Source organism: Mus caroli, chromosome 8, assembly GCF_900094665.2.
Source record: "Mus caroli chromosome 8, CAROLI_EIJ_v1.1, whole genome shotgun sequence".
Classification (NCBI taxonomy): domain Eukaryota; kingdom Metazoa; phylum Chordata; class Mammalia; order Rodentia; family Muridae; genus Mus; species Mus caroli.
In genome coordinates this window covers 75585528-75595605 of record NC_034577.1, presented here as the reverse complement: position 1 = coordinate 75595605, position 10078 = coordinate 75585528, and the positions used below count along the sequence as shown (strand labels likewise).

The 10078-nt window shown below is 49.5% G+C and overlaps 2 protein-coding genes across 4 annotated transcripts in view; both read left to right on the top strand.

Moving 5' to 3' along the window:
- Mri1 (methylthioribose-1-phosphate isomerase 1) overlaps positions 1-4659 on the top strand; it is a 7563-nt gene extending 2904 nt beyond the window's left edge. Inside the window, exons 3-5 of one of the 3 annotated variants that reach the window (XM_029480814.1) lie at positions 110-286; positions 375-599; positions 4599-4659. In XM_029480814.1, coding sequence (XP_029336674.1) covers positions 110-286; positions 375-599; positions 4599-4633 — 437 coding nt within the window. In that variant the 3' untranslated portion in view covers positions 4634-4659. Of the gene's footprint in view, positions 1-109; positions 287-374; positions 600-2351; positions 2676-2695; positions 2928-4598 lie in introns of those variants that run through there. The other 2 variants (XM_021170351.1, XM_029480813.1) reach the window with 2 other exon arrangements.
- Positions 4660-4673: 14 nt separating this feature from the next.
- Positions 4674-8141, top strand: C8H19orf53 (chromosome 8 C19orf53 homolog). Its single transcript, XM_021170673.2, has 3 exons — positions 4674-4815; positions 4902-4957; positions 7678-8141. Exons 1-3 carry the CDS (start codon positions 4728-4730, stop codon positions 7816-7818), a joined length of 285 nt encoding a protein of 94 aa, XP_021026332.1. The 5' UTR covers positions 4674-4727; the 3' UTR covers positions 7819-8141.
- The last annotated feature ends 1937 nt before the right edge of the window (positions 8142-10078 follow it).

Genomic DNA, 10078 nt, shown 5'->3' with positions numbered 1-10078 from the left:
AAAAAAAAAAAAAAAATGTGGGAAGAGTGTAGGGCACAGGCAAGGCTGTGCACCACACATGCAGCCCTGGCCTCTGGATCACCCTGCTTGTCTGCTGGTATGTCCACAGGTGTGATCCGCTCACTGCATGAGATGGGCCGATTGGAGCATACTTTCTGCACAGAGACCCGGCCCTACAACCAGGGAGCCCGGCTAACAGCCTTCGAGCTGGTGTACGAGCAGATCCCTGCGACTCTCATCACTGACAGCATGGCGGCGGCTGCCATGGCACATCGGGGTGTGTCAGGTCAGTGGGCTGGGCACCGTGGGGTAGGTCATGCCTTGGGCATCCAGAACCAGGTATGTGACCTCCCTAACTCTCCTCCGACCCCCAGCCGTGGTGGTGGGAGCTGACCGTGTTGTTGCCAATGGAGACACAGCCAACAAAATAGGCACCTATCAGCTGGCCATTGTCGCCAAACACCACGGTGTCCCCTTCTATGTGGCTGCCCCCAGTTCATCCTGTGACCTCCATCTGGAGACTGGAAAGGAGATTGTCATAGAGGAACGCCCCAGCCAGGAGCTAACTGACCTGAATGGAGTCAGGATTGCTGCACAGGGTAAGGTGTGGGGTTGGCACTCTAGGTATGATGATGGAGGTTAAATTCAAGGCCAGGCCATGTAAATAGTACTGAGGCTAGGGATGGAGCTCAGTAGGTAGAGAGTTGGGAAAGGACCTGAGTTTGGGGCTCAGAACCAACTTTTTTTTTTTTTTTAATAATTTTTTATTTTGCCAGGCAGTGGTGGCACATGCCTTTAATCCCAGCACTTGGGAGGCAGAGGCAGGAGGATTTCTGAGTTTGAGGCCAGCCTGGTCTACAGAGTTCCAGGACAGCCAGAACTACACAGAGAAACCCTGTCTCGAAAAAAAAAACCAAAAAAGAAAACAGAAAAAAAAAGAGAATTATTTATTTTATAAGTACACTGTAACTGTTGTCAGACATAGGAGAAAAGGGCCTCGGATCCCATTACAGATGGTTTTGAGTCACCATGTGGTTGCTGGAAATTGAGCTCAGGGCCTCTGGAAGAGCAATCTGCTCTTACTGCTGAGCCATCTCTCCAGCCGCCCCCCCAGAACCAACTTTTTAAAAAGCTAGGTCTGGTGGCACAGGTTTGTCATCCTAGCACTGGGGAGACAGAAGCCATCGTGCCCAGGCTCACTGAGAGGCCCTGCTCAAAACATAAGTGAGACAGTTCCTGAGGAACCACAGCTGAGGTTTGCCCCTCTTTCTGTATGCACGCGCACACACACACACACACACACACACACACGTATGCCGGGTGTGGTAGTGCTACCTATAATCCCAGCATGTCAGAAGCCCGAGCAGCAAGAGCCACACAAGTTGAAGACCACCACATGGTACAAGTGAGTTTCAGGCAGAGTGGGCTACCAAGTGATACCCTGTCAGAAACCAACAAGTCTCATCCTGGACAAATGTCTGCATAGCAAGCCAGGGATGGTAGTACATACCATACCTGTGATCTCGGCCCTGGGGAGGCTGAGGCAGGAGGACTGCTGGGAGTTCAGGATCAGCCTGGGCTACATAGTGAGACCCCACATCTCAAAACTCAAAACCAGATTGTGGTGGCAGCAGTACACGCCTTTAATCCCAGCATTTGCGGTGGGAGGCAGAGCTTCGAGGCCAGCCTGGTCGATAGCATGAGTTCTAGGACAGCCAGGGCTACACAGAAACCCTGAGCCCTGGAGGCTGCTCAGGAAGTTGAGGCAGAAAGATCGCCAGTTCAGAGCCAGCCTAATTAATATTAACTTCATCCCAAAATAAACATTTTAAAGACAGCCAAGAGTATAACTCAGATATGTATGGAGTACTTGCCAGTATGTGCAAGGCCTGAGATTTAACCCCAAAACCACATCAAAAACATTTTAAGTTAAAAGCAATCAAAATACATCATACATATACAAAAATCTCAATAACAGAGACATTATAAAATAGTTTTCCAATCTTGGTGGTGTACATCTGGTAAACCTAGCACTCAGGAATTAGAGACAGGAAGACCAGGACATCATAACTGGCCTTGCCTACATAGAAAATTTGAGGCTAGCCCAAGCTACATGTATGGCCCTGTGTTAGAGAAGTAATTGCATTTTTTAAACTGGTTTTCTTTTTTGTTTGTTTGTTTGTTTTTTGAGACAGAGTTTCTCTGTATAGCCTTGGCTGTCCTGAAACTCACTCTGTAGAGCAGGCTGGCCTTGAATTTAGAAATCCGCCTGCCTCTGCCTCCTAAATGCTGAGAATAAAGGAGTAGGCAACCACTGCCCAGCTAAACTGGTTTTTGAAATCTCTGTGAAGGGCTCCACCCGATCCCAAGAACCGGAAAAACAGATGCAACAGGTAAAGCACACCCATGTCTGAGTCAGTGCAAAGGTCCTGGGGTGGATTCTGAGATTCTTAAAATCCTAGGGGCAGGCAAGAGTTGGGTAGAAACCATCCATAAGGCTGAAGCCTTCCTGGGAAGCATGAAGAGGCTGTGCTCTTTCTTGGCCTCTGCTTGCATCCCTGCATTAATTGTATGTGTGAATCACTAGAGTCTCGGGACTCTGTAGTCTAAGAATTACTGTGGTGAGGACAAATGCCAACAGTCAGGGAGTTCTCAGAGCCAACCCCCAGCCTCACGTGCCCTCTCTCCCCTGCAGGAATCCGGGTTTGGAATCCTGCCTTTGATGTCACCCCCCACGAACTCATCACAGGTGGCATCATCACTGAACTGGGTGTCTTTGCCCCTGAGGAGCTCCGAGGAGCCCTAAGTGCCTCTGTCTTCTCAGAGGGACAGACCCTAGATAGTCCCTGGGTATGACTGGCTGACCCTCCGTGCCCTGCCCTGACTTCCTCTGGTTTTATAATAAAGTTGTCAAATGGCTACCCAAAGTTCATCTTCAGCCACACTCTCTCTTCCAGCTGCAGGAACAGATATGGTTTGCCAGGTTCTGCAGGGTTTCAGCATCCACAGCAAAGCTGCCTGAGTCACATCCCAGGCTCATCCTTGGAATGATCTATGCATGGGATGAAAGACAGATGTGGCGGTCACACGCCTGTAATCTCAGCACCTGGGAGGCCCAGGCAGGAAGATTTGGAGTTTAGGCTACCCTGGGCTACAGATTCAAACAGACAAACAAAAGTAGAGATAATCAGGATGTTCTCTTAGTTACATTTGAAATTTTTTTGTTGTTGATTCTGTTTTGTTTTGTTTTCTAGACAGGATTTTTCTGTGTATCCTTGGCTATCCTGGAACAATCTGTAAATCAGGCTGGCTTCAAACTCAGAGATCCTCCTGCCTCTGGCTCCCAAGTGCTGGGATTAAATGCATGCACCACTACTGGCTATTTACTTTTATTTATGTGTGAGTGTTATACATGCAAACCCCTGGTGCTCTCCCAGACCAGAAAAGGGTTCCAGGTCTCCTGGAACTGGAATTACAAATGGTTGTAAGCTGCCAGATGGGAGCTGGGACCCAGGAACTAAACCTCTATGCTAGAACAACAAATCCTATAAAAGAAGACACCAAAGTTCAGTAATCAAGATAAATATTTATGTTTTAAGGCAGTCTTTTTGTAGCTCTGGCTGCCCTTGGACTTGCTCTATGGACCAGGCTACCCTAGAACTCACAAAGATCCACCTACCTCTGCCTCTTGAGCAAAAGGTCAAAGGTGTGAGCCCCTACAACCTGCTTTGCTTTATTCTTGAGAGTCTCTGAACCTGGAATTCAGCTATCAGGCTAGACTCCAGGGGTCCTCCCACTTCAGCCAACTTAGCACTGGGATAGCAGGTATGTGCACCAGCGAATGGTGGGGATACCACTCAGGTTCTCATGCATAAACAATATGCACTTTACCCTGAGCCATGTTCCCAGCCACCAGGTGCATATTTTAAATCTTTTAAAATTAAAAAGAACACAGCTGGGGCTGTGTCTATAGCTGTGCTGAAAACATGAGACTGCTCTCTGTCCCCAGCACAGCTGTAAAATTAATGCATTAATGTGAGGGATTTTTTTCTTTTAGTAACATCTTTATTCTGGTTTATTCTGGTGGAAGTGATCTATGCGAGTCAGTTTGCTGCCTCCCAAGTGCTGATATTAAATGCCTGTGCCACCACCCAGGATCAAACTCAAGTAATCAGGCATGGCAGCAAGCATCTTTACCCACCAAGCCACGTCACCAATGATTACTGAACGTTTTTGACACTCCTTTAATTTTCCTCCAAAAACGAGCTCCTCGTTTACCAGACTCCAAGCTTTATTTGAAGTTTTATGTATAAAAACCACATGTTTGGGGGCTGGAGAGATGGCTCAGAGGATAAGAGCACTGACTGCTTGCGCTTGGAGAGGTCCTGAGTTCAATTCCCAGCAACCACATGGTGGCTCATAACCATCTGTCATGGAATCCGATGCCCTCTTCTGGAGTGTCTGAAGACAGACTACAGTGTACTCATATAAATGAAATAAATAAATCATTTTTTTAAAACGCGCATGTTTTACAATACACAAATGTGGTCACACCCCTGAAAATGGTAATATAATTTTTCTTCCAACTCTTTGGACAGTGGTTCCTTTAAGTGCACCTCTCTGGGTCGGGTGAGGCCTTGAGACTTTGTGTCCCACTGCAGCCAATGACGTCTCGCGACTTCCGCTTTTCTGCACGTGGCCCCGCCTTTTCCGGTTTGCGGTAGAACATGGCGCAGGGACAACGCAAGTTCCAGGCGCAGAAACCTAAAAGCAAGGCTGCCGCGGCAGAGCGGAGCCGCGGGCCTCGGAAAGGCGGTAAGGAATGAGGTGGGGAGCAGGGAGAGAGAATGGCGGACTCGAGGTGGCCCGCCCAGGCTCACCGGCTGGTGTCTCTCCCCCAGGTCGAGTCATCGCTCCCAAGAAGGCGCGCGTTGTTCAGCAGCAGAAGTTGAAGAAGGTGAGTGAAGCGATGCAAGTGATCGGGGATGACGGACGGACAGCCAAGAGGGTTCCCAGCTGCAAGGCTGTGTCCTCCGCTAGTTGGATGAATCCTGGCCCGCCCTTAACTTCTGAGCGCTTCAGATGTGCGTTAGGGACTGCCAGCAGATAGCCTCGAGTTGTTTATTGTGTATGAGTGTTTAGCCTGAGTGTGCGCGCGAGTGTGGCACAAGTGCCTGTGCCTTGTACCCTGCGAGATTAGAAAAGGATGCCCAAAACCCTAGAACTAGAGTTATTAACGGGTTTTGTGCCGTCATGTCTGTGCTGGGAACTGAACCCTGGTCTTAGGCAGGCGGGTGTGATAGCCCAGACTTTTTTTTTTTTAACTTTTTTTTTAATTAGATATTTTCTTTATATACATTTCAAATGCTATCCCGAAAGTTCCCTATCCCCCCCCCCCGCCCTGCTCCCCTACCCACCCACTCCCACTTCTTGGCCCTGGCATTCCCTTGTACTGGGGCATATAAAGTTTGCAATACCAAGGGGTCTCTCTTCCCAGTGATGGCCGACTAGGCCATCTTCTGCTACATATGCAGCTAGAGATACAAGCTCTGGGGGTACTGGTTAGTTCATATTGCTGTTCCACCTATAAGGTTGCAGACCCCTTCAGCTCCTTGGGTGCTTTCTCTAGCTCCTCCATCGGGGGCCCTGTGTTCCATCTTATAGATGACTGTGAGCATCCACTTCTGTATTTGCCAGGCACTGGCATAGCCTCATACGAGACAGCTATTACAGGGTCCCTTCAGCAAAATCTTGCTGGCATATGCAATAGTGTCTGGGTTTGGTGGCTGGTTGTGGGATGGATCCCCGGGTGGGGTAGTCTCTGGATAGTCCATCCTTTTGTCTTCGCTCCAAACTTTGTGATAGCCCAGACCTTTTAATCCCAGCACTCTAGAGGCAGAGGCAGACAGATCTCTGAGTTCAAGGCCAGCTTGGTCTATAGAGCAAGGTCCACCACAGCAGTTAGATAGATAGATAGATAGATAGATAGTGCTTTTAACAGCTGACTGATGTTCTAGCCTCCAAAATAATGTTTTAATTATGTGTGGTGTGTGCACCTGAATGCATATGCCCACAGAGGCCAGAAGATGGCACTGATCTCCTGGAGTTGCGGATGGTATGAGCTACAAGCCAGACCTGGGTGCTAGGTACAGAACTCAGGTCTTCTGAGAGAGAAGTATGTGCTCTTAAACACTGAGCTATTCCTCCAGCCCTGTTTTGTTGTCTTGTTCTGTCTGCTTCTGTGCTTTTGAGATAGATCCTCACACAGGCCTAGGTTAGCATGGAGCTATATAGCCTAGCCTCCAGAGTGCTGCTATTACTGGTGTGGACCACTGAGCCCTGTTTATGTAGTGCTGTGGATTAAATTCAGACTTGTGCGTGCCAGACATGTACTTTACTAACAGAGCCATGTCCCCAGTCTTTACCCCCTATTTTCCTAAAATAGTGTCTCAGCTTACCTAGCCCTAGCTGGCCTTGAATTTACAGAGGTCTTCCTGCCTCTGCTCTCTGAGTGCTGGAGTTAAAGTTATGCACCACCACACCCAGCTCCAGCCTTTTTTGAAAGAAGATCTGACTCTAGCCCAGGCTGGGCTTAAACTTGCCCCATCTCGGTCACCTGGGTGCTGGGCGTATGGGGTGTGCACACAGCGTCTAGCTTTTTATTGTCAGAGTTAACGGGTGATCCAGGTGGGAAGGCTTGAGCTGATTAGACGTTAGAGAGTCAGCGGCTGGAGAGTGGCTAGGATCACTGCTACTCTCCCACAGACCTTGATCCGGTTTCCAGCACCCACAAAGCAGGTCACAGTCATTCCTAACTCCAGTCCCAGGGGATTTCCAGTGCCCTCTTCTGCTCTCTCCTGGCACTGTGTACATGTAGTACACAGACATGCATGCAGGGAAAACACTTGTACAGAAAAAATTAATAAAGTCTATAGATTACCCAGCAGCTTGCTCTGCTCCGTGGGTACCAACTCTCAGGTCCTAAGTGAGCTCCTCCCACGGCCCACCACTTCTTTCTTTTTTTCTTTTCTTTTCTTTTTTTTTTTTTTGTTTTTTGTTTTTGTTTTTCAAGACAGGGTTTCTCCTGGAACTCACTCTGTAGACCAGGCTAGCCTCAAACTCAGAAATCCACCTGCCTCTGCCTCCCAAGTGCTGGGATTAAAGGTGTGCGCCATCACACCCGGTTCCTGGAACCTTTTTTATTAGCTGTATTTTGTCTCATGTTCTCATGACCGACACAGTTTTATCTTCCTCAGACCTCCTGTGCCCACCCCCTGAAGCTGTCATGGTCATAAGGAGCTCAGGCAGAGCAGGAATGGGTGGGGTAACTGCCAGTCAGTAACTTAAACTGGCCTGTGGTCTTTTGGAGCCCTAGGAAAGTGTGTGAGACAGAAAGGGTTATCACCATTACCCCTGGCTTTGGGACCCTGGACAGGTGCCTACTTAACGCAGGAACCTCTGTTCCCCATCTGTAAAATGGGTGTGAGCAGAGACACAGAATAGGATTTGGTTTGGTTTTTACCTGAGCATGGTAGCATACAGGCCTGCAGGGGTGAGTCAAGGCAGGAAGATCTTGAGTCTGAAACTGTTCACAGAGAACAGAAGGAAGATTCAGAGAACAGAGGAAGTGTCTTTTTGGGCTAGGAAGAATAAGGGCTTGCTGTGTTCCCTTCACAGAGCCTGGAAGTGGGGATCCGGAAGAAGATAGAGCATGACGTGGTAATGAAGGCCAGCTCCAGCCTGCCTAAGAGGCTTGCACTGCTGAAGGGAGCATCAAAGAAATCAGAAGCCACCACCCCTGGCAAGACACCATCCTGAAGGCACTGGGACTTTGCTGGTCACCCCACAGGCTGGCTGGACTTGGAAGAGGGCCCTGCTCCAGTCCTGGTGGCCTCTGGAACAATGGGCAGGTGATAATGGTAAAGCCAGGCTAGCTCCCAAGGGCTGAAGGGTGCTCAGCCTCCTCTGCTGGTGTGATGATAAATGTGGCTCTGTTGTCTCTCCAGCCATTCAGTGGGCATAATCTCACCCCCAGGTGCTGGGTCCCCACCCCAGTCATCTAATGTCAGCCTGTCACACCAGTAATCCAGAGCCACTTGGGGATGCTCCAGTGTTACCCAATAAAGCTGTGTCACAGAGGCTGTGTGCTGTTTAGTGCTTTCCTGTCCTTGAGGGACTCACACCACTGTAGTCACAGACCTGCTGGACCACATGTTGATCATGTCATATGCAGGGTGCTTGACCAGGTGGCATCTTCAGTGATGTGGCCCCCCAGGGCAAGCATTGACTGTGTGCTGGCCCGCCCCTTTGTGCCCGGCCATTTTACTCACTAAGGAGCAGAGACTTGTCAATCACCAGTGACTGCCCCAGTGTTGGTCAGAAATTACTAGTGACCGCCCCAGTGTTGGTCAGCATTTAGTGTTGAGACTGTCTAGTGTTCCTGGGCTGGCTTCTGACTCACCTTAACTGGCTGCTGGGGATCTGATCCACTTGGTGTATGCTAAGCAAGCACCTGAGATACACCCAGTGTACTTCGAAAGCACAGGAAGGACTTGCTGGGTTTTAGTCATACCAGGACACAGTCGCTGTCCTGTGAGCGTGGAGGGTGCCCTGAGAGGCTGGGCCTCGAAGTGGTTGTCAATGCCTCCGCCTCTGGATTGTGATGGGGTAGTGTCGGGCATGCAGCTTCCTGCCATACCTCCCTTCTGGTACCCTCACCACAGATCTAGAAGAACAGATCTGTCCCATTGTGGATACAGCGCCCAGGCGCTCATCCATGCGTTTAGCTTGGTTCTCAGACAGGGTCTCCCTGTGTAGAGCAGACTGGCCTCAAACTCTTAAAGCTGTCCCTGCCTCTGCCTCCCAAGTTCTGAGATTAAAATGCCTAAGGGCCTATGTAATTTTGTGTATATGTGCTCATAAGTATGGGTGCCCAAGGAGGCCAGAGGCACCCCATCATTGAGGGTTGGAATTACAGGCAGCTGTGAGCTACCCTACATGGGTGCAAAGAGAAGTGGAAGCTGTTAACTGCTGAGCTCTCTAGCTTGATCTCAGATGTTTATGGTAGTAAGAATAGATGACTGGGCGTGGTGGTGCATGCCTTTAATTCCAGCACTCAGGAGGTAGAGGCAGTCTGAGCCCTGAGTTCTAGGCCACTCAGGGTTACATAGACCCTGTCTGAAAACTACAAAAGCTCAGTTGTCTACTTGACTGAACTAGTGGATACCCCAGATACACGAGGCTGTATCTAGGGTGGCACTTACTGTTGTGTTAGAGTGGTGGTTCATCACACCAGGCCAGCACAGTTCCACGGGAGAGGTTTACTGGGGGAGAAAAGGATGAAGGGAGCAACAAAGAAGAAGGAGATAAGGGCAGGCAGATGGACGGACACTGGGAATGTATGGCGGTTGCCATGGCAACAGACATGGGTCGTTTTCTGGTCACCTAGGGTGACATCATCACTGGATTTGGAGGTGACCAGCAACCATAAAGCCGGTTCCTGATGCCCACACTTGCAGATGAGTGATGCAGAGCAGGGGCTGGGTAACAGCTACCTGACTAAGCCACACCATGGAAGTCCCAATGGAAGCAGCAGCCTGTCTCAGTATGGGATCGCCTCTCCAGTGCTCACTGCCGTCAAGCTCCAGCCCAAGCCTTTCCACATACCTCAAACAGTAGCAGCACTCCAGGGAGCCTCCTGGGGCTCTCTGGCACTGGAACACCACTCAGTCCCTATTGTATAAGCAAATCCAATACCCTTTGTATTCTGTCGGTTCCCCCAAGAACTCTGTGAAACATTCACATGGTTGCTTGGACCAGTCTTTATAGAACGCTTTGCAGTAGCACAAAGGCAGAAACAATCTACCTTTGCATTAGCTGGGCTGGGCAAGAATCTGCTCCAGCCACAGTGGAATATTTTTCAGCCATAAAAATGGAATGAGGGGCTGAAAAAATAGCTGAATGGGTAAGAATTTGCCAGTAGGGCTGGTGAGATGGCTCAGTGTGTAAGAGCACCCCACTGCTCTTCCGAAGGACCGGAGTTCAAATCCCAGCAACCACATGGTGGCTCACAACCATC